The sequence below is a fragment of the Littorina saxatilis genome, unplaced genomic scaffold, assembly GCF_037325665.1.
Source record: "Littorina saxatilis isolate snail1 unplaced genomic scaffold, US_GU_Lsax_2.0 scaffold_1206, whole genome shotgun sequence".
NCBI lineage: Eukaryota > Metazoa > Mollusca > Gastropoda > Littorinimorpha > Littorinidae > Littorina > Littorina saxatilis.
The window spans coordinates 13,834-36,083 of NW_027128324.1; the positions used below are offsets into that span (position 1 = coordinate 13,834).

General features: G+C 65.3%; 1 protein-coding gene across 1 annotated transcript in view; it reads left to right on the forward strand.

The window, feature by feature from the left end:
• Positions 1-20,343, forward strand: part of LOC138956685 (uncharacterized) — a gene marked incomplete at both ends in the record, with an annotated part of 31,373 nt that extends 11,030 nt beyond the window's left edge. The window contains one exon of the mRNA XM_070327982.1: positions 20,078-20,343. Coding sequence (XP_070184083.1) covers positions 20,078-20,343 — 266 coding nt within the window. The remainder of the gene's footprint in view (positions 1-20,077) is intronic.
• Between the last annotated feature and the right edge of the window lie 1,907 nt (positions 20,344-22,250).

The window sequence follows — 22,250 nt, forward strand, 5'->3', positions numbered from 1 at the left end:
CGCCTCCTGGGTCAGCTCCAGTGTCTCGCCTCCTGGGTCAGCTCCAGTGTCTCGCCTCCTGGGTCAGCTCCTGAGTCACGCCTCCTGGGTCAGCTCCAGTGTCTCGCCTCCTGGGTCAGCTCCAGTGTCTCGCCTCCTGGGTCAGCTCCAGTGTCTCGCCTCCTGGGTCAGCTCCTGAGTCACGCCTCCTGGGTCAGCTCCAGTGTCTCGCCTCCTGGGTCAGCTCCAGTGTCTCGCCTCCTGGGTCAGCTCCAGTGTCTCGCCTCCTCTGTCAGCTCCTGAGTCACGCCTCCTGGGTCAGCTCCAGTGTCTCGCCTCCTGGGTCAGCTCCAGTGTCTCGCCTCCTGGGTCAGCTCCAGTGTCTCGCCTCCTGGGTCAGCTCCTGAGTCACGCCTCCTGGGTCAGCTCCAGTGTCTCGCCTCCTGGGTCAGCTCCAGTGTCTCGCCTCCTGGGTCAGCTCCAGTGTCTCGCCTCCTGGGTCAGCTCCTGAGTCACGCCTCCTGGGTCAGCTCCAGTGTCTCGCCTCCTGGGTCAGCTCCAGTGTCTCGCCTCCTGGGTCAGCTCCAGTGTCTCGCCTCCTGGGTCAGCTCCTGAGTCACGCCTCCTGGGTCAGCTCCAGTGTCTCGCCTCCTGGGTCAGCTCCAGTGTCTCGCCTCCTGGGTCAGCTCCAGTGTCTCGCCTCCTGGGTCAGCTCCTGAGTCACGCCTCCTGGGTCAGCTCCAGTGTCTCGCCTCCTGGGTCAGCTCCAGTGTCTCGCCTCCTGGGTCAGCTCCAGTGTCTCGCCTCCTGGGTCAGCTCCTGAGTCACGCCTCCTGGGTCAGCTCCAGTGTCTCGCCTCCTGGGTCAGCTCCAGTGTCTCGCCTCCTGGGTCAGCTCCAGTGTCTCGCCTCCTGGGTCAGCTCCTGAGTCACGCCTCCTGGGTCAGCTCCAGTGTCTCGCCTCCTGGGTCAGCTCCAGTGTCTCGCCTCCTGGGTCAGCTCCAGTGTCTCGCCTCCTGGGTCAGCTCCTGAGTCACGCCTCCTGGGTCAGCTCCAGTGTCTCGCCTCCTGGGTCAGCTCCAGTGTCTCGCCTCCTGGGTCAGCTCCAGTGTCTCGCCTCCTGGGTCAGCTCCTGAGTCACGCCTCCTGGGTCAGCTCCAGTGTCTCGCCTCCTGGGTCAGCTCCAGTGTCTCGCCTCCTGGGTCAGCTCCAGTGTCTCGCCTCCTGGGTCAGCTCCTGAGTCACGCCTCCTGGGTCAGCTCCAGTGTCTCGCCTCCTGGGTCAGCTCCAGTGTCTCGCCTCCTGGGTCAGCTCCAGTGTCTCGCCTCCTGGGTCAGCTCCTGAGTCACGCCTCCTGGGTCAGCTCCAGTGTCTCGCCTCCTGGGTCAGCTCCAGTGTCTCGCCTCCTGGGTCAGCTCCAGTGTCTCGCCTCCTGGGTCAGCTCCTGAGTCACGCCTCCTGGGTCAGCTCCAGTGTCTCGCCTCCTGGGTCAGCTCCAGTGTCTCGCCTCCTGGGTCAGCTCCAGTGTCTCGCCTCCTGGGTCAGCTCCTGAGTCACGCCTCCTGGGTCAGCTCCAGTGTCTCGCCTCCTGGGTCAGCTCCAGTGTCTCGCCTCCTGGGTCAGCTCCAGTGTCTCGCCTCCTGGGTCAGCTCCTGAGTCACGCCTCCTGGGTCAGCTCCAGTGTCTCGCCTCCTGGGTCAGCTCCAGTGTCTCGCCTCCTGGGTCAGCTCCAGTGTCTCGCCTCCTGGGTCAGCTCCTGAGTCACGCCTCCTGGGTCAGCTCCAGTGTCTCGCCTCCTGGGTCAGCTCCAGTGTCTCGCCTCCTGGGTCAGCTCCAGTGTCTCGCCTCCTGGGTCAGCTCCAGTGTCTCGCCTCCTGGGTCAGCTCCAGTGTCTCGCCTCCTGGGTCAGCTCCTGAGTCACGCCTCCTGGGTCAGCTCCAGTGTCTCGCCTCCTGGGTCAGCTCCAGTGTCTCGCCTCCTGGGTCAGCTCCAGTGTCTCGCCTCCTGGGTCAGCTCCTGAGTCACGCCTCCTGGGTCAGCTCCAGTGTCTCGCCTCCTGGGTCAGCTCCAGTGTCTCGCCTCCTGGGTCAGCTCCAGTGTCTCGCCTCCTGGGTCAGCTCCTGAGTCACGCCTCCTGGGTCAGCTCCAGTGTCTCGCCTCCTGGGTCAGCTCCAGTGTCTCGCCTCCTGGGTCAGCTCCAGTGTCTCGCCTCCTGGGTCAGCTCCTGAGTCACGCCTCCTGGGTCAGCTCCAGTGTCTCGCCTCCTGGGTCAGCTCCAGTGTCTCGCCTCCTGGGTCAGCTCCAGTGTCTCGCCTCCTGGGTCAGCTCCTGAGTCACGCCTCCTGGGTCAGCTCCAGTGTCTCGCCTCCTGGGTCAGCTCCAGTGTCTCGCCTCCTGGGTCAGCTCCAGTGTCTCGCCTCCTGGGTCAGCTCCTGAGTCACGCCTCCTGGGTCAGCTCCAGTGTCTCGCCTCCTGGGTCAGCTCCAGTGTCTCGCCTCCTGGGTCAGCTCCAGTGTCTCGCCTCCTGGGTCAGCTCCTGAGTCACGCCTCCTGGGTCAGCTCCAGTGTCTCGCCTCCTGGGTCAGCTCCAGTGTCTCGCCTCCTGGGTCAGCTCCAGTGTCTCGCCTCCTGGGTCAGCTCCTGAGTCACGCCTCCTGGGTCAGCTCCAGTGTCTCGCCTCCTGGGTCAGCTCCAGTGTCTCGCCTCCTGGGTCAGCTCCAGTGTCTCGCCTCCTGGGTCAGCTCCTGAGTCACGCCTCCTGGGTCAGCTCCAGTGTCTCGCCTCCTGGGTCAGCTCCAGTGTCTCGCCTCCTGGGTCAGCTCCAGTGTCTCGCCTCCTGGGTCAGCTCCTGAGTCACGCCTCCTGGGTCAGCTCCAGTGTCTCGCCTCCTGGGTCAGCTCCAGTGTCTCGCCTCCTGGGTCAGCTCCAGTGTCTCGCCTCCTGGGTCAGCTCCTGAGTCACGCCTCCTGGGTCAGCTCCAGTGTCTCGCCTCCTGGGTCAGCTCCAGTGTCTCGCCTCCTGGGTCAGCTCCAGTGTCTCGCCTCCTGGGTCAGCTCCTGAGTCACGCCTCCTGGGTCAGCTCCAGTGTCTCGCCTCCTGGGTCAGCTCCAGTGTCTCGCCTCCTGGGTCAGCTCCAGTGTCTCGCCTCCTGGGTCAGCTCCTGAGTCACGCCTCCTGGGTCAGCTCCAGTGTCTCGCCTCCTGGGTCAGCTCCAGTGTCTCGCCTCCTGGGTCAGCTCCAGTGTCTCGCCTCCTGGGTCAGCTCCTGAGTCACGCCTCCTGGGTCAGCTCCAGTGTCTCGCCTCCTGGGTCAGCTCCAGTGTCTCGCCTCCTGGGTCAGCTCCAGTGTCTCGCCTCCTGGGTCAGCTCCTGAGTCACGCCTCCTGGGTCAGCTCCAGTGTCTCGCCTCCTGGGTCAGCTCCAGTGTCTCGCCTCCTGGGTCAGCTCCAGTGTCTCGCCTCCTGGGTCAGCTCCTGAGTCACGCCTCCTGGGTCAGCTCCAGTGTCTCGCCTCCTGGGTCAGCTCCAGTGTCTCGCCTCCTGGGTCAGCTCCAGTGTCTCGCCTCCTGGGTCAGCTCCAGTGTCTCGCCTCCTGGGTCAGCTCCAGTGTCTCGCCTCCTGGGTCAGCTCCTGAGTCACGCCTCCTGGGTCAGCTCCAGTGTCTCGCCTCCTGGGTCAGCTCCAGTGTCTCGCCTCCTGGGTCAGCTCCAGTGTCTCGCCTCCTGGGTCAGCTCCTGAGTCACGCCTCCTGGGTCAGCTCCAGTGTCTCGCCTCCTGGGTCAGCTCCAGTGTCTCGCCTCCTGGGTCAGCTCCTGAGTCACGCCTCCTGGGTCAGCTCCAGTGTCTCGCCTCCTGGGTCAGCTCCAGTGTCTCGCCTCCTGGGTCAGCTCCAGTGTCTCGCCTCCTGGGTCAGCTCCTGAGTCACGCCTCCTGGGTCAGCTCCAGTGTCTCGCCTCCTGGGTCAGCTCCAGTGTCTCGCCTCCTGGGTCAGCTCCAGTGTCTCGCCTCCTGGGTCAGCTCCTGAGTCACGCCTCCTGGGTCAGCTCCAGTGTCTCGCCTCCTGGGTCAGCTCCAGTGTCTCGCCTCCTGGGTCAGCTCCAGTGTCTCGCCTCCTGGGTCAGCTCCTGAGTCACGCCTCCTGGGTCAGCTCCAGTGTCTCGCCTCCTGGGTCAGCTCCAGTGTCTCGCCTCCTGGGTCAGCTCCAGTGTCTCGCCTCCTGGGTCAGCTCCTGAGTCACGCCTCCTGGGTCAGCTCCAGTGTCTCGCCTCCTGGGTCAGCTCCAGTGTCTCGCCTCCTGGGTCAGCTCCAGTGTCTCGCCTCCTGGGTCAGCTCCTGAGTCACGCCTCCTGGGTCAGCTCCAGTGTCTCGCCTCCTGGGTCAGCTCCAGTGTCTCGCCTCCTGGGTCAGCTCCAGTGTCTCGCCTCCTGGGTCAGCTCCAGTGTCACGCCTCCTGGGTCAGCTCCAGTGTCTCGCCTCCTGGGTCAGCTCCAGTGTCTCGCCTCCTGGGTCAGCTCCAGTGTCTCGCCTCCTGGGTCAGCTCCTGAGTCACGCCTCCTGGGTCAGCTCCAGTGTCTCGCCTCCTGGGTCAGCTCCAGTGTCTCGCCTCCTGGGTCAGCTCCAGTGTCTCGCCTCCTGGGTCAGCTCCTGAGTCACGCCTCCTGGGTCAGCTCCAGTGTCTCGCCTCCTGGGTCAGCTCCAGTGTCTCGCCTCCTGGGTCAGCTCCAGTGTCTCGCCTCCTGGGTCAGCTCCTGAGTCACGCCTCCTGGGTCAGCTCCAGTGTCTCGCCTCCTGGGTCAGCTCCAGTGTCTCGCCTCCTGGGTCAGCTCCTGAGTCACGCCTCCTGGGTCAGCTCCAGTGTCTCGCCTCCTGGGTCAGCTCCAGTGTCTCGCCTCCTGGGTCAGCTCCAGTGTCTCGCCTCCTGGGTCAGCTCCTGAGTCACGCCTCCTGGGTCAGCTCCAGTGTCTCGCCTCCTGGGTCAGCTCCAGTGTCTCGCCTCCTGGGTCAGCTCCAGTGTCTCGCCTCCTGGGTCAGCTCCTGAGTCACGCCTCCTGGGTCAGCTCCAGTGTCTCGCCTCCTGGGTCAGCTCCAGTGTCTCGCCTCCTGGGTCAGCTCCAGTGTCTCGCCTCCTGGGTCAGCTCCAGTGTCTCGCCTCCTGGGTCAGCTCCTGAGTCACGCCTCCTGGGTCAGCTCCAGTGTCTCGCCTCCTGGGTCAGCTCCAGTGTCTCGCCTCCTGGGTCAGCTCCAGTGTCTCGCCTCCTGGGTCAGCTCCTGAGTCACGCCTCCTGGGTCAGCTCCAGTGTCTCGCCTCCTGGGTCAGCTCCAGTGTCTCGCCTCCTGGGTCAGCTCCAGTGTCTCGCCTCCTGGGTCAGCTCCAGAGTCACGCCTCCTGGGTCAGCTCCAGTGTCTCGCCTCCTGGGTCAGCTCCAGTGTCTCGCCTCCTGGGTCAGCTCCAGTGTCTCGCCTCCTGGGTCAGCTCCAGTGTCTCGCCTCCTGGGTCAGCTCCAGTGTCTCGCCTCCTGGGTCAGCTCCTGAGTCACGCCTCCTGGGTCAGCTCCAGTGTCTCGCCTCCTGGGTCAGCTCCAGTGTCTCGCCTCCTGGGTCAGCTCCAGTGTCTCGCCTCCTGGGTCAGCTCCTGAGTCACGCCTCCTGGGTCAGCTCCAGTGTCTCGCCTCCTGGGTCAGCTCCAGTGTCTCGCCTCCTGGGTCAGCTCCAGTGTCTCGCCTCCTGGGTCAGCTCCTGAGTCACGCCTCCTGGGTCAGCTCCAGTGTCTCGCCTCCTGGGTCAGCTCCAGTGTCTCGCCTCCTGGGTCAGCTCCAGTGTCTCGCCTCCTGGGTCAGCTCCTGAGTCACGCCTCCTGGGTCAGCTCCAGTGTCTCGCCTCCTGGGTCAGCTCCAGTGTCTCGCCTCCTGGGTCAGCTCCAGTGTCTCGCCTCCTGGGTCAGCTCCAGAGTCACGCCTCCTGGGTCAGCTCCAGTGTCTCGCCTCCTGGGTCAGCTCCAGTGTCTCGCCTCCTGGGTCAGCTCCAGTGTCTCGCCTCCTGGGTCAGCTCCTGAGTCACGCCTCCTGGGTCAGCTCCAGTGTCTCGCCTCCTGGGTCAGCTCCAGTGTCTCGCCTCCTGGGTCAGCTCCAGTGTCTCGCCTCCTGGGTCAGCTCCTGAGTCACGCCTCCTGGGTCAGCTCCAGTGTCTCGCCTCCTGGGTCAGCTCCAGTGTCTCGCCTCCTGGGTCAGTTCCAGTGTCTCGCCTCCTGGGTCAGCTCCTGAGTCACGCCTCCTGGGTCAGCTCCAGTGTCTCGCCTCCTGGGTCAGCTCCAGTGTCTCGCCTCCTGGGTCAGCTCCAGTGTCTCGCCTCCTGGGTCAGCTCCAGTGTCTCGCCTCCTGGGTCAGCTCCAGTGTCTCGCCTCCTGGGTCAGCTCCTGAGTCACGCCTCCTGGGTCAGCTCCAGTGTCTCGCCTCCTGGGTCAGCTCCAGTGTCTCGCCTCCTGGGTCAGTTCCAGTGTCTCGCCTCCTGGGTCAGCTCCTGAGTCACGCCTCCTGGGTCAGCTCCAGTGTCTCGCCTCCTGGGTCAGCTCCAGTGTCTCGCCTCCTGGGTCAGCTCCAGTGTCTCGCCTCCTGGGTCAGCTCCTGAGTCACGCCTCCTGGGTCAGCTCCAGTGTCTCGCCTCCTGGGTCAGCTCCAGTGTCTCGCCTCCTGGGTCAGCTCCAGTGTCTCGCCTCCTGGGTCAGCTCCTGAGTCACGCCTCCTGGGTCAGCTCCAGTGTCTCGCCTCCTGGGTCAGCTCCAGTGTCTCGCCTCCTGGGTCAGCTCCAGTGTCTCGCCTCCTGGGTCAGCTCCTGAGTCACGCCTCCTGGGTCAGCTCCAGTGTCTCGCCTCCTGGGTCAGCTCCAGTGTCTCGCCTCCTGGGTCAGCTCCAGTGTCTCGCCTCCTGGGTCAGCTCCTGAGTCACGCCTCCTGGGTCAGCTCCAGTGTCTCGCCTCCTGGGTCAGCTCCAGTGTCTCGCCTCCTGGGTCAGCTCCAGTGTCTCGCCTCCTGGGTCAGCTCCTGAGTCACGCCTCCTGGGTCAGCTCCAGTGTCTCGCCTCCTGGGTCAGCTCCAGTGTCTCGCCTCCTGGGTCAGCTCCAGTGTCTCGCCTCCTGGGTCAGCTCCAGTGTCACGCCTCCTGGGTCAGCTCCAGTGTCTCGCCTCCTGGGTCAGCTCCAGTGTCTCGCCTCCTGGGTCAGCTCCAGTGTCTCGCCTCCTGGGTCAGCTCCTGAGTCACGCCTCCTGGGTCAGCTCCAGTGTCTCGCCTCCTGGGTCAGCTCCAGTGTCTCGCCTCCTGGGTCAGCTCCAGTGTCTCGCCTCCTGGGTCAGCTCCTGAGTCACGCCTCCTGGGTCAGCTCCAGTGTCTCGCCTCCTGGGTCAGCTCCAGTGTCTCGCCTCCTGGGTCAGCTCCAGTGTCTCGCCTCCTGGGTCAGCTCCTGAGTCACGCCTCCTGGGTCAGCTCCAGTGTCTCGCCTCCTGGGTCAGCTCCAGTGTCTCGCCTCCTGGGTCAGCTCCAGTGTCTCGCCTCCTGGGTCAGCTCCTGAGTCACGCCTCCTGGGTCAGCTCCAGTGTCTCGCCTCCTGGGTCAGCTCCAGTGTCTCGCCTCCTGGGTCAGCTCCAGTGTCTCGCCTCCTGGGTCAGCTCCTGAGTCACGCCTCCTGGGTCAGCTCCAGTGTCTCGCCTCCTGGGTCAGCTCCAGTGTCTCGCCTCCTGGGTCAGCTCCAGTGTCTCGCCTCCTGGGTCAGCTCCTGAGTCACGCCTCCTGGGTCAGCTCCAGTGTCTCGCCTCCTGGGTCAGCTCCAGTGTCTCGCCTCCTGGGTCAGCTCCAGTGTCTCGCCTCCTGGGTCAGCTCCTGAGTCACGCCTCCTGGGTCAGCTCCAGTGTCTCGCCTCCTGGGTCAGCTCCAGTGTCTCGCCTCCTGGGTCAGCTCCAGTGTCTCGCCTCCTGGGTCAGCTCCTGAGTCACGCCTCCTGGGTCAGCTCCAGTGTCTCGCCTCCTGGGTCAGCTCCAGTGTCTCGCCTCCTGGGTCAGCTCCAGTGTCTCGCCTCCTGGGTCAGCTCCTGAGTCACGCCTCCTGGGTCAGCTCCAGTGTCTCGCCTCCTGGGTCAGCTCCAGTGTCTCGCCTCCTGGGTCAGCTCCAGTGTCTCGCCTCCTGGGTCAGCTCCTGAGTCACGCCTCCTGGGTCAGCTCCAGTGTCTCGCCTCCTGGGTCAGCTCCAGTGTCTCGCCTCCTGGGTCAGCTCCAGTGTCTCGCCTCCTGGGTCAGCTCCTGAGTCACGCCTCCTGGGTCAGCTCCAGTGTCTCGCCTCCTGGGTCAGCTCCAGTGTCTCGCCTCCTGGGTCAGCTCCAGTGTCTCGCCTCCTGGGTCAGCTCCTGAGTCACGCCTCCTGGGTCAGCTCCAGTGTCTCGCCTCCTGGGTCAGCTCCAGTGTCTCGCCTCCTGGGTCAGCTCCAGTGTCTCGCCTCCTGGGTCAGCTCCTGAGTCACGCCTCCTGGGTCAGCTCCAGTGTCTCGCCTCCTGGGTCAGCTCCAGTGTCTCGCCTCCTGGGTCAGCTCCAGTGTCTCGCCTCCTGGGTCAGCTCCTGAGTCACGCCTCCTGGGTCAGCTCCAGTGTCTCGCCTCCTGGGTCAGCTCCAGTGTCTCGCCTCCTGGTCAGCTCCAGTGTCTCGCCTCCTGGGTCAGCTCCTGAGTCACGCCTCCTGGGTCAGCTCCAGTGTCTCGCCTCCTGGGTCAGCTCCAGTGTCTCGCCTCCTGGGTCAGCTCCAGTGTCTCGCCTCCTGGGTCAGCTCCTGAGTCACGCCTCCTGGGTCAGCTCCAGTGTCTCGCCTCCTGGGTCAGCTCCAGTGTCTCGCCTCCTGGGTCAGCTCCAGTGTCTCGCCTCCTGGGTCAGCTCCTGAGTCACGCCTCCTGGGTCAGCTCCAGTGTCTCGCCTCCTGGGTCAGCTCCAGTGTCTCGCCTCCTGGGTCAGCTCCAGTGTCTCGCCTCCTGGGTCAGCTCCTGAGTCACGCCTCCTGGGTCAGCTCCAGTGTCTCGCCTCCTGGGTCAGCTCCAGTGTCTCGCCTCCTGGGTCAGCTCCAGTGTCTCGCCTCCTGGGTCAGCTCCAGTGTCTCGCCTCCTGGGTCAGCTCCAGTGTCTCGCCTCCTGGGTCAGCTCCTGAGTCACGCCTCCTGGGTCAGCTCCAGTGTCTCGCCTCCTGGGTCAGCTCCAGTGTCTCGCCTCCTGGGTCAGCTCCAGTGTCTCGCCTCCTGGGTCAGCTCCTGAGTCACGCCTCCTGGGTCAGCTCCAGTGTCTCGCCTCCTGGGTCAGCTCCAGTGTCTCGCCTCCTGGGTCAGCTCCAGTGTCTCGCCTCCTGGGTCAGCTCCTGAGTCACGCCTCCTGGGTCAGCTCCAGTGTCTCGCCTCCTGGGTCAGCTCCAGTGTCTCGCCTCCTGGGTCAGCTCCAGTGTCTCGCCTCCTGGGTCAGCTCCTGAGTCACGCCTCCTGGGTCAGCTCCAGTGTCTCGCCTCCTGGGTCAGCTCCAGTGTCTCGCCTCCTGGGTCAGCTCCAGTGTCTCGCCTCCTGGGTCAGCTCCTGAGTCACGCCTCCTGGGTCAGCTCCAGTGTCTCGCCTCCTGGGTCAGCTCCAGTGTCTCGCCTCCTGGGTCAGCTCCAGTGTCTCGCCTCCTGGGTCAGCTCCTGAGTCACGCCTCCTGGGTCAGCTCCAGTGTCTCGCCTCCTGGGTCAGCTCCAGTGTCTCGCCTCCTGGGTCAGCTCCAGTGTCTCGCCTCCTGGGTCAGCTCCTGAGTCACGCCTCCTGGGTCAGCTCCAGTGTCTCGCCTCCTGGGTCAGCTCCAGTGTCTCGCCTCCTGGGTCAGCTCCAGTGTCTCGCCTCCTGGGTCAGCTCCTGAGTCACGCCTCCTGGGTCAGCTCCAGTGTCTCGCCTCCTGGGTCAGCTCCAGTGTCTCGCCTCCTGGGTCAGCTCCAGTGTCTCGCCTCCTGGGTCAGCTCCTGTCACGCCTCCTGGGTCAGCTCCAGTGTCTCGCCTCCTGGGTCAGCTCCAGTGTCTCGCCTCCTGGGTCAGCTCCAGTGTCTCGCCTCCTGGGTCAGCTCCTCCTGAGTCACGCCTCCTGGGTCAGCTCCAGTGTCTCGCCTCCTGGGTCAGCTCCAGTGTCTCGCCTCCTGGGTCAGCTCCAGTGTCTCGCCTCCTGGGTCAGCTCCTGAGTCACGCCTCCTGGGTCAGCTCCAGTGTCTCGCCTCCTGGGTCAGCTCCAGTGTCTCGCCTCCTGGGTCAGCTCCAGTGTCTCGCCTCCTGGGTCAGCTCCTGAGTCACGCCTCCTGGGTCAGCTCCAGTGTCTCGCCTCCTGGGTCAGCTCCAGTGTCTCGCCTCCTGGGTCAGCTCCTGAGTCACGCCTCCTGGGTCAGCTCCAGTGTCTCGCCTCCTGGGTCAGCTCCAGTGTCTCGCCTCCTGGGTCAGCTCCAGTGTCTCGCCTCCTGGGTCAGCTCCTGAGTCTCGCCTCCTGGGTCAGCTCCAGTGTCTCGCCTCCTGGGTCAGCTCCAGTGTCTCGCCTCCTGGGTCAGCTCCAGTGTCTCGCCTCCTGGGTCAGCTCCTGAGTCACGCCTCCTGGGTCAGCTCCAGTGTCTCGCCTCCTGGTCAGCTCCAGTGTCTCGCCTCCTGGGTCAGCTCCAGTGTCTCGCCTCCTGGGTCAGCTCCAGTGTCTCGCCTCCTGGGTCAGCTCCTGAGTCACGCCTCCTGGGTCAGCTCCAGTGTCTCGCCTCCTGGGTCAGCTCCAGTGTCTCGCCTCCTGGGTCAGCTCCAGTGTCTCGCCTCCTGGGTCAGCTCCTGTGTCACGCCTCCTGGGTCAGCTCCAGTGTCTCGCCTCCTGGGTCAGCTCCAGTGTCTCGCCTCCTGGGTCAGCTCCAGTGTCTCGCCTCCTGGGTCAGCTCCTGAGTCACGCCTCCTGGTCAGCTCCAGTGTATCGCCTCCTGTGTCAGCTCCAGTGTCTCGCCTCCTGGGTCAGCCCAGTGTCTCGCCTCCTGGGTCAGCTCCAGTGTCTCGCCTCCTGGGTCAGCTCCAGTGTCTCGCCTCCTGGGTCAGCTCCTGAGTCACGCCTCCTGGGTCAGCTCCAGTGTCTCGCCTCCTGGGTCAGCTCCAGTGTCTCGCCTCCTGGGTCAGCTCCAGTGTCTCGCCTCCTGGGTCAGCTCCTGAGTCACGCCTCCTGGGTCAGCTCCAGTGTCTCGCCTCCTGGGTCAGCTCCAGTGTCTCGCCTCCTGGGTCAGCTCCAGTGTCTCGCCTCCTGGGTCAGCTCCTGAGTCACGCCTCCTGGGTCAGCTCCAGTGTCTCGCCTCCTGGGTCAGCTCCAGTGTCTCGCCTCCTGGGTCAGCTCCAGTGTCTCGCCTCCTGGGTCAGCTCCTGAGTCACGCCTCCTGGGTCAGCTCCAGTGTCTCGCCTCCTGGGTCAGCTCCAGTGTCTCGCCTCCTGGGTCAGCTCCAGTGTATCGCCTCCTGTGTCAGCTCCAGTGTCTCGCCTCCTGGGTCAGCCCAGTGTCTCGCCTCCTGGGTCAGCTCCAGTGTCTCGCCTCCTGGGTCAGCTCCAGTGTCTCGCCTCCTGGGTCAGCTCCTGAGTCACGCCTCCTGGGTCAGCTCCAGTGTCTCGCCTCCTGGTCAGCTCCAGTGTCTCGCCTCCTGGGTCAGCTCCAGTGTCTCGCCTCCTGGGTCAGCTCCTGAGTCACGCCTCCTGGGTCAGCTCCAGTGTCTCGCCTCCTGGGTCAGCTCCAGTGTCTCGCCTCCTGGGTCAGCTCCAGTGTCTCGCCTCCCTGGGTCAGCTCCTGAGTCACGCCTCCTGGGTCAGCTCCAGTGTCTCGCCTCCTGGGTCAGCTCCAGTGTCTCGCCTCCTGGGTCAGCTCCAGTGTCTCGCCTCCTGGGTCAGCTCCAGTGTCTCGCCTCCTGGGTCAGCTCCAGTGTCTCGCCTCCTGGGTCAGCTCCTGAGTCACGCCTCCTGGGTCAGCTCCAGTGTCTCGCCTCCGGGTCAGCTCCAGTGTCTCGCCTCCTGGGTCAGCTCCAGTGTCTCGCCTCCTGGGTCAGCTCCTGAGTCACGCCTCCTGGGTCAGCTCCAGTGTCTCGCCTCCTGGGTCAGCTCCAGTGTCTCGCCCTCCTGGGTCAGCTCCAGTGTCTCGCCTCCTGGTCAGCTCCTGAGTCACGCCTCCTGGTCAGCTCCAGTGTCTCGCCTCCTGGGTCAGCTCCAGTGTCTCGCCTCCTGGGTCAGCTCCAGTGTCTCGCCTCCTGGGTCAGCTCCTGAGTCACGCCTCCTGGGTCAGCTCCAGTGTCTCGCCTCCTGGGTCAGCTCCAGTGTCTCGCCTCCTGGGTCAGCTCCAGTGTCTCGCCTCCTGGGTCAGCTCCTGAGTCACGCCTCCTGGGTCAGCTCCAGTGTCTCGCCTCCTGGGTCAGCTCCAGTGTCTCGCCTCCTGGGTCAGCTCCAGTGTCTCGCCTCCTGGGTCAGCTCCTGAGTCACGCCTCCTGGGTCAGCTCCAGTGTCTCGCCTCCTGGGTCAGCTCCAGTGTCTCGCCTCCTGGGTCAGCTCCAGTGTCTCGCCTCCTGGGTCCGCTCCAGTCGCCTGTGTCCTGTCCAGTGTCTCGCCTCCTGGGTCAGCTCCTGAGTCACGCCTCCTGGGTCAGCTCCAGTGTCTCGCCTCCTGGGTCAGCTCCAGTGTCTCGCCTCCTGGGTCAGCTCCAGTGTCTCGCCTCCTGGGTCAGCTCCTGAGTCACGCCTCCTGGGTCAGCTCCAGTGTCTCGCCTCCTGGGTCAGCTCCAGTGTCTCGCCTCCTGGGTCAGCTCCAGTGTCTCGCCTCCTGGGTCAGCTCCAGTGTCTCGCCTCCTGGGTCAGCTCCAGTGTCTCGCCTCCTGGGTCAGCTCCAGTGTCTCGCCTCCTGGGTCAGCTCCAGTGTCTCGCCTCCTGGTCAGCTCCTGAGTCACGCCTCCTGGGTCAGCTCCAGTGTCTCGCCTCCTGGTCAGCTCCAGTGTCTCGCCTCCTGGGTCAGCTCCAGTGTCTCGCCTCCTGGGTCAGCTCCTGAGTCACGCCTCCTGGGTCAGCTCCAGTGTCTCGCCTCCTGGGTCAGCTCCAGTGTCTCGCCTCCTGGGTCAGCTCCAGTGTCTCGCCTCCTGGGTCAGCTCCTGAGTCACGCCTCCTGGGTCAGCTCCAGTGTCTCTCGCCTCCTGGGTCAGCTCCAGTGTCTCGCCTCCTGGGTCAGCTCCAGAGTCTCGCCTCCTGGGTCAGCTCCAGTGTCTCGCCTCCTGGGTCAGCTCCAGTGTCCTCGCTCCCGCCTCCTGGGTCAGCTCCAGTGTCTCGCCTCCTGGGTCAGCTCCTGAGTCACGCCTCCTGGGTCAGCTCCAGTGTCTCGCCTCCTGGGTCAGCTCCAGTGTCTCGCCTCCTGGGTCAGCTCCAGTGTCTCGCCTCCTGGGTCAGCTCCTGAGTCACGCCTCCTGGGTCAGCTCCAGTCTCGCCTCCTGGGTCAGCTCCAGTGTCTCGCCTCCTGGGTCAGCTCCAGTGTCTCGCCTCCTGGGTCAGCTCCAGTGTCTCGCCTCCTGGGTCAGCTCCAGTGTCTCGCCTCCTGGGTCAGCTCCAGTGTCTCTCCTCGGGTCAGCTCCAGTGTCTCGCCTCCTGGGTCAGCTCCAGTGTCTCGCCTCCTGGGTCAGCTCCTGAGTCACGCCTCCTGGTCAGCTCCAGTGTCTCGCCTCCTGGGTCAGCTCCAGTGTCTCGCCTCCTGGGTCAGCTCCTGAGTCACGCCTCCTGGGTCAGCTCCAGTGTCTCGCCTCCTGGGTCAGCTCCAGTGTCTCGCCTCCTGGGTCAGCTCCAGTGTCTCGCCTCCTGGGTCAGCTCCTGAGTCACGCCTCCTGGGTCAGCTCCAGTGTCTCGCCTCCTGGGTCAGCTCCAGTGTCTCGCCTCCTGGGTCAGCTCCAGTGTCTCGCCTCCTGGGTCAGCTCCAGTGTCTCGCCTCCTGGGTCAGCTCCAGTGTCTCGCCTCCTGGGTCAGCTCCAGTGTCTCGCCTCCTGGGTCAGCTCCTGAGTCACGCCTCCTGGGTCAGCTCCAGTGTCTCGCCTCCTGGGTCAGCTCCAGTGTCTCGCCTCCTGGGTCAGCTCCAGTGTCTCGCCTCCTGGGTCAGCTCCTGAGTCACGCCTCCTGGGTCAGCTCCAGTGTCTCGCCTCCTGGGTCAGCTCCAGTGTCTCGCCTCCTGGGTCAGCTCCAGTGTCTCGCCTCCTGGGTCAGCTCCTGAGTCACGCCTCCTGGGTCAGCTCCAGTGTCTCGCCTCCTGGGTCAGCTCCAGTGTCTCGCCTCCTGGGTCAGCTCCAGTGTCTCGCCTCCTGGGTCAGCTCCTTGTCACGCCTCCTGGTCAGCTCCAGTGTCTCGCCTCCTGGGTCAGCTCCAGTGTCTCGCCTCCTGGGTCAGCTCCAGTGTCTCGCCTCCTGGGTCAGCTCCTGAGTCACGCCTCCTGGGTCAGCTCCAGTGTCTCGCCTCCTGGGTCAGCTCCAGTGTCTCGCCTCCTGGGTCAGCTCCAGTGTCTCGCCTCCTGGGTCAGCTCCTGAGTCACGCCTCCTGGGTCAGCTCCAGTGTCTCGCCTCCTGGGTCAGCACCAGTGTCTCGCCTCCTGGGTCAGCTCCAGTGTCTCGCCTCCTGGGTCAGCTCCTGAGTCACGCCTCCTGGGTCAGCTCCAGTGTCTCGCCTCCTGGGTCAGCTCCAGTGTCTCGCCTCCTGGGTCAGCTCCAGTGTCTCGCCTCCTGGGTCAGCTCCTGAGTCACGCCTCCTGGGTCAGCTCCAGTGTCTCGCCTCCTGGGTCAGCTCCAGTGTCTCGCCTCCTGGGTCAGCTCCAGTGTCTCGCCTCCTGGGTCAGCTCCTGAGTCACGCCTCCTGGGTCAGCTCCAGTGTCTCGCCTCCTGGGTCAGCACCAGTGTCTCGCCTCCTGGGTCAGCTCCAGTGTCTCGCCTCCTGGGTCAGCTCCTGAGTCACGCCTCCTGGGTCAGCTCCAGTGTCTCGCCTCTCTGGGTCAGCTCCAGTGTCTCGCCTCCTGGTCAGCTCCAGTGTCTCGCCTCCTGGGTCAGCTCCTGAGTCACGCCTCCTGGGTCAGCTCCAGTGTCTCGCCTCCTGGGTCAGCTCCAGTGTCTCGCCTCCTGGGTCAGCTCCAGTGTCTCGCCTCCTGGGTCAGCTCCTGAGTCACGCCTCCTGGGTCAGCTCCAGTGTCTCGCCTCCTGGGTCAGCTCCAGTGTCTCGCCTTCTGGGTCAGCTCCAGTGTCTCGCCTCCTGGGTCAGCTCCTGAGTCACGCCTCCTGGGTCAGCTCCAGTGTCTCGCCTCCTGGGTCAGCTCCAGTGTCTCGCCTCCTGGGTCAGCTCCAGTGTCACGCCTCCTGGGTCAGCTCCAGTGTCTCGCCTCCTGGGTCAGCTCCAGTGTCTCGCCTCCTGGGTCAGCTCCAGTGTCTCGCCTCCTGGGTCAGCTCCTGAGTCACGCCTCCTGGGTCAGCTCCAGTGTCTCGCCTCCTGGGTCAGCTCCAGTGTCTCGCCTCCTGGGTCAGCTCCAGTGTCTCGCCTCCTGGGTCAGCTCCTGTGTCACGCCTCCTGGGTCAGCTCCAGTGTCTCGCCTCCTGGGTCAGCTCCAGTGTCTCGCCTCCTGGGTCAGCTCCAGTGTCTCGCCTCCTGGGTCAGCTCCCCGAGTCACGCCCCTCCCCGCCCGGTCAGCTCCCCTGAGTGTCGCCTCCTGGGTCAGCTCAGCTCCAGTGTCTCGCCTCCTGGGTCAGCTCCAGTGTCTCGCCTCCTGGGTCAGCTCCAGTGTCTCGCCTCCTGGGTCAGCTCCTGAGTCACGCCTCCTGGGTCAGCTCCAGTGTCTCGCCTCCTGGGTCAGCTCCAGTGTCTCGCCTCCTGGGTCAGCTCCAGTGTCTCGCCTCCTGGGTCAGCTCCTGAGTCACGCCTCCTGGGTCAGCTCCAGTGTCTCGCCTCCTGGGTCAGCTCCAGTGTCTCGCCTCCTGGGTCAGCTCCAGTGTCTCGCCTCCTGGGTCAGCTCCAGTGTCACGCCTCCTGGGTCAGCTCCAGTGTCTCGCCTCCTGGTCAGCTCCAGTGTCTCGCCTCCTGGGTCAGCTCCAGTGTCTCGCCTCCTGGGTCAGCTCCTGAGTCACGCCTCCTGGGTCAGCTCCAGTGTCTCGCCTCCTGGGTCAGCTCCAGTGTCTCGCCTCCTGGGTCAGCTCCAGTGTCTCGCCTCCTGGGTCAGCTCCTGAGTCACGCCTCCTGGGTCAGCTCCAGTGTCTCGCCTCCTGGGTCAGCTCCAGTGTCTCGCCTCCTGGGTCAGCTCCAGTGTCTCGCCTCCTGGGTCAGCTCCTGAGTCACGCCTCCTGGGTCAGCTCCAGTGTCTCGCCTCCTGGGTCAGCTCCAGTGTCTCGCCTCCTGGGTCAGCTCCAGTGTCTCGCCTCCTGGGTCAGCTCCTGAGTCACGCCTCCTGGGTCAGCTCCAGTGTCTCGCCTCCTGGGTCAGCTCCAGTGTCTCGCCTCCTGGGTCAGCTCCAGTGTCTCGCCTCCTGGGTCAGCTCCTGAGTCACGCCTCCTGGGTCAGCTCCAGTGTCTCGCCTCCTGGGTCAGCTCCAGTGTCTCGCCTCCTGGGTCAGCTCCAGTGTCTCGCCTCCTGGGTCAGCTCCTGAGTCACGCCTCCTGGGTCAGCTCCAGTGTCTCGCCTCCTGGGTCAGCTCCAGTGTCTCGCCTCCTGGGTCAGCTCCAGTGTCTCGCCTCCTGGGTCAGCTCCTGAGTCACGCCTCCTGGGTCAGCTCCAGTGTCTCGCCTCCTGGGTCAGCTCCAGTGTCTCGCCTCCTGGGTCAGCTCCAGTGTCTCGCCTCCTGGGTCAGCTCCTGAGTCACGCCTCCTGGGTCAGCTCCAGTGTCTCGCCTCCTGGGTCAGCTCCAGTGTCTCGCCTCCTGGGTCAGCTCCAGTGTCCTCGCCTCCTGGGTCAGCTCCTGAGTCACGCCTCCTGGGTCAGCTCCAGTGTCTCGTCGCTCGCCTCCTGGGTCAGCTCCAGTGTCTCGCCTCCTGGGTCAGCTCCAGTGTCTCGCCTCCTGGGTCAGCTCCAGTGTCTCGCCTCCTGGGTCAGCTCCAGTGTCTCGCCTCCTGGGTCAGCTCCAGTGTCTCGCCTCCTGGGTCAGCTCCAGTGTCACGCCTCCTGGGTCAGCTCCAGGTCTCGCCTCCTGGGTCAGCTCCAGTGTCTCGCCTCCTGGGTCAGCTCCAGTGTCTCGCCTCCGGGTCAGCTCCTGAGTCACGCCTCCTGGGTCAGCTCCAGTGTCTCGCCTCCTGGGTCAGCTCCAGTGTCTCGCCTCCTGGGTCAGCTCCAGTGTCTCGCCTCCTGGGTCAGCTCCTGAGTCACGCCTCCTGGGTCAGCTCCAGTGTCTCGCCTCCTGGGTCAGCTCCAGTGTCTCGCCTCCTGGGTCAGCTCCAGTGTCTCGCCTCCTGGGTCAGCTCCTGAGTCACGCCTCCTGGGTCAGCTCCAGTGTCTCGCCTCCTGGGTCAGCTCCAGTGTCTCGCCTCCTGGGTCAGCTCCAGTGTCTCGCCTCCTGGGTCAGCTCCAGTGTCTCGCCTCCTGGGTCAGCTCCAGTGTCTCGCCTCCTGGGTCAGCTCCTGAGTCACGCCTCCTGGTCAGCTCCAGTGTCTCGCCTCCTGGGTCAGCTCCAGTGTCTCGCCTCCTGGGTCAGCTCCAGTGTCTCGCCTCCTGGGTCAGCTCCAGTGTCTCGCCTCCTGGGTCAGCTCCAGTGTCTCGCCTCCTGGGTCAGCTCCAGTGTCACGCCTCCTGGGAGCTCCAGTGTCTCGCCTCCTGGGTCAGCTCCAGTGTCTCGCCTCCTGGGTCAGCTCCAGTGTCTCGCCTCCTGGGTCAGCTCCAGTGTTTCCTGCCTCCTGGTCCTCCAGTGTCTCTCCCCCCTGGCTCCGCTCCCCCTCTCCTGGGTCAGCTCCAGTGTCTCGCCTCCTGGGTCAGCTCCAGTGTCTCGCCTCCTGGGTCAGCTCCAGTTCTCGCCTCCTGGGTCAGCTCCTGAGTCACGCCTCCTGGGTCAGCTCCAGTGTCTCGCCTCCTGGGTCAGCTCCAGTGTCTCGCCTCCTGGGTCAGCTCCCTGAGTCACGCCTCCTGGGTCAGCTCCAGTGTCTCGCCTCCTGGGTCAGCTCCAGTGTCTCGCCTCCTGGGTCAGCTCCAGTGTCTCGCCTCCTGGTCAGCTCCTGAGTCCGCCTCCTGGTCAGCTCCAGTGTCTCGCCTCCTGGGTCAGCTCCAGTGTCTCGCCTCCTGGGTCAGCTCCAGTGTCTCGCCTCCTGGGTCAGCTCCTGAGTCACGCCTCCTGGGTCAGCTCCAGTGTCTCGCCTCCTGGGTCAGCTCCAGTGTCTCGCCTCCTGGGTCAGCTCCAGTGTCTCGCCTCCTGGGTCAGCTCCAGTGTCTCGCCTCCTGGGTCAGCTCCTGAGTCCCTCCTGGGTCAGCTCCAGTGTCTCGCCTCCTGGGTCAGCTCCAGTGTCTCGCCTCCTGGGTCAGCTCCAGTGTCTCGCCTCCTGGGTCAGCTCCAGAGTCACGCCTCCTGGGTCAGCTCCAGTGTCTCCCTCCTGGGTCAGCTCCAGTGTCTCGCCTCCTGGGTCAGCTCCTGAGTCACGCCTCCTGGGTCAGCTCCAGTGTCTCCTCTCCTCCGGTCAGCTCCAGTGTCTCGCCTCCTGGGTCAGCTCCAGTGTCTCGCCTCCTGGGTCAGCTCCTGAGTCACGCCTCCTGGGTCAGCTCCAGTGTCTCGCCTCCTGGGTCAGCTCCAGTGTCTCGCCTCCTGGGTCAGCTCCAGTGTCTCGCCTCCTGGGTCAGCTCCAGTGTCTCGCCTCCTGGGTCAGCTCCTGAGTCACGCCTCCTGGGTCAGCTCCAGTGTCTCGCCTCCTGGGTCAGCTCCAGTGTCTCGCCTCCTGGGTCAGCTCCAGTGTCTCGCCTCCTGGGTCAGCTCCTGAGTCACGCCTCCTGGGTCAGCTCCAGTGTCTCGCCTCCTGGGTCAGCTCCAGTGTCTCGCCTCCTGGGTCAGCTCCAGTGTCTCGCCTCCTGGGTCAGCTCCTGAGTCACGCCTGCTGGGTCAGCTCCAGTGTCTCGCCTCCTGGGTCAGCTCCAGTGTCTCGCCTCCTGGGTCAGCTCCTGAGTCACGCCTCCTGGGTCAGCTCCAGTGTCTCGCCTCCTGGGTCAGCTCCAGTGTCTCGCCTCCTGGGTCAGCTCCAGTGTCTCGCCTCCTGGGTCAGCTCCTGAGTCACGCCTCCTGGGTCAGCTCCAGTGTCTCGCCTCCTGGTCAGCTCCAGTGTCTCGCCTCCTGGGTCAGCTCCAGTGTCTCGCCTCCTGGGTCAGCTCCAGTGTCACGCCTCCTGGGTCAGCTCCAGTGTCTCGCCTCCTGGGTCAGCTCCAGTGTCTCGCCTCCTGGGTCAGCTCCAGTGTCTCGCCTCCTGGGTCAGCTCCTGAGTCACGCCTCCTGGGTCAGCTCCAGTGTCTCGCCTCCTGGGTCAGCTCCAGTGTCTCGCCTCCTGGGTCAGCTCCAGTGTCTCGCCTCCTGGGTCAGCTCCTGAGTCACGCCTCCTGGGTCAGCTCCAGTGTCTCGCCTCCTGGGTCAGCTCCAGTGTCTCGCCTCCTGGGTCAGCTCCAGTGTCTCGCCTCCTGGGTCAGCTCCTGAGTCACGCCTCCTGGGTCAGCTCCAGTGTCTCGCCTCCTGGGTCAGCTCCAGTGTCTCGCCTCCTGGGTCAGCTCCAGTGTCTCGCCTCCTGGGTCAGCTCCTGAGTCACGCCTCCTGGGTCAGCTCCAGTGTCTCGCCTCCTGGGTCAGCTCCAGTGTCTCGCCTCCTGGGTCAGCTCCAGTGTCTCGCCTCCTGGGTCAGCTCCTGAGTCACGCCTCCTGGGTCAGCTCCAGTGTCTCGCCTCCTGGGTCAGCTCCAGTGTCTCGCCTCCTGGGTCAGCTCCAGTGTCTCGCCTCCTGGGTCAGCTCTCGAGTCACGCCTCCTGGGTCAGCTCCAGTGTCTCGCCTCCTGGGTCAGCTCCAGTGTCTCGCCTCCTGGGTCAGCTCCAGTGTCTCGCCTCCTGGGTCAGCTCCTGAGTCACGCCTCCTGGGTCAGCTCCAGTGTCTCGCCTCCTGGGTCAGCTCCAGTGTCTCGCCTCCTGGGTCAGCTCAGTGTCTCGCCTCCTGGGCATCAGCTCCACAGGTGTAGCCTCCGGGTCAGCTCCGAGCAAACTCGCTCCTGGGTCAGCTCCTGAGGTCATGTCTGCTCAAGTGTGTCAGCTCTCATGTGTCAGCCTCTCTGTTGTCCTGCTCCTGTGTCTCGCCTCCTGGGTCAGCTCCTGTCTCAGCCTCCTGGGTCAGCTCCAGTGTCTCGCCTCCTGGGTCAGCTCCAGTGTCTCGCCTCCTGGGTCAGCTCCAGTCTCGCCTCCTGGGTCAGCTCCAGTGTCTCGCCTCCTGGGTCAGCTCCAGTGTCTCGCCTCCTGGGTCAGCTCCTGAGTCACGCCTCCTGGGTCAGCTCCAGTGTCTCGCCTCCTGGGTCAGCTCCAGTGTCTCGCCTCCTGGGTCAGCTCCAGTGTCTCGCCTCCTGGGTCAGCTCCAGTGTCTCGCCTCCTGGGTCAGCTCCAGTGTCTCGCCTCCTGGTCAGCTCCTGAGTCACGCCTCCTGGGTCAGCTCCAGTGTCTCGCCTCCTGGTCAGCTCCAGTGTCTCGCCTCCTGGGTCAGCTCCAGTGTCTCGCCTCCTGGGTCAGCTCCATGTCTCGCCTCCTGGGTCAGCTCCAGTGTCACGCCTCCTGGGTCAGCTCCAGTGTCTCGCCTCCTGGGTCAGCTCCAGTGTCTCGCCTCCTGGGTCAGCTCCAGTGTCTCGCCTCCTGGGTCAGCTCCAGTGTCTCGCCTCCTGGGTCAGCTCCAGTGTCTCGCCTCCTGGGTCAGCTCCTGAGTCACGCCTCCTGGGTCAGCTCCAGTGTCTCGCCTCCTGGTCAGCTCCAGTGTCTCGCCTCCTGGGTCAGCTCCAGTGTCTCGCCTCCTGGTCAGCTCCTGAGTCACGCCTCCTGGGTCAGCTCCAGTGTCTCGCCTCCTGGGTCAGCTCCAGTGTCTCGCCTCCTGGGTCAGCTCCAGTGTCTCGCCTCCTGGGTCAGCTCCTGAGTCACGCCTCCTGGGTCAGCTCCAGTGTCTCGCCTCCTGGTCAGCTCCAGTGTCTCGCCTCCTGGGTCAGCTCCAGTGTCTCGCCTCCTGGGTCAGCTCCTGAGTCACGCCTCCTGGGTCAGCTCCAGTGTCTCTCGCCTCCTGGGTCAGCTCCAGTGTCTCGCCTCCTGGGTCAGCTCCAGTGTCTCGCTCTCCTGGGTCAGCTCCTGAGTCACGCCTCCTGGGTCAGCTCCAGTGTCTCGCCTCCTGGGTCAGCTCCAGTGTCTCGCCTCCTGGGTCAGCTCCAGTGTCTCGCCTCCTGGGTCAGCTCCTGAGTCACGCCTCCTGGGTCAGCTCCAGTGTCTCGCCTCCTGGGTCAGCTCCAGTGTCTCGCCTCCTGGGTCAGCTCCAGTGTCTCGCCTCCTGGGTCAGCTCCTGAGTCACGCCTCCTGGGTCAGCTCCAGTGTCTCGCCTCCTGGGTCAGCTCCAGTGTCTCGCCTCCTGGGTCAGCTCCAGTGTCTCGCCTCCTGGGTCAGCTCCTGAGTCACGCCTCCTGGGTCAGCTCCAGTGTCTCGCCTCCTGGGTCAGCTCCAGTGTCTCGCCTCCTGGGTCAGCTCCAGTGTCTCGCCTCCTGGGTCAGCTCCTGAGTCTCGCCTCCTGGGTCAGCTCCAGTGTCTCGCCTCCTGGGTCAGCTCCAGTGTCTCGCCTCCTGGGTCAGCTCCAGTGTCTCGCCTCCTGGGTCAGCTCCTGAGTCACGCCTCCTGGTCAGCTCCAGTGTCTCGCCTCCTGGGTCAGCTCCAGTGTCTCGCCTCCTGGGTCAGCTCCAGTGTCTCGCCTCCTGGGTCAGCTCCTGAGTCACGCCTCCTGGGTCAGCTCCAGTGTCTCGCCTCCTGGGTCAGCTCCAGTGTCTCGCCTCCTGGGTCAGCTCCAGTGTCTCGCCTCCTGGGTCAGCTCCTGAGTCACGCCTCCTGGGTCAGCTCCAGTGTCTCGCCTCCTGGGTCAGCTCCAGTGTCTCGCCTCCTGGGTCAGCTCCAGTGTCTCGCCTCCTGGGTCAGCTCCTGAGTCACGCCTCCTGGGTCAGCTCCAGTGTCTCGCCTCCTGGGTCAGCTCCAGTGTCTCGCCTCCTGGGTCAGCTCCAGTGTCTCGCCTCCTGGGTCAGCTCCTGAGTC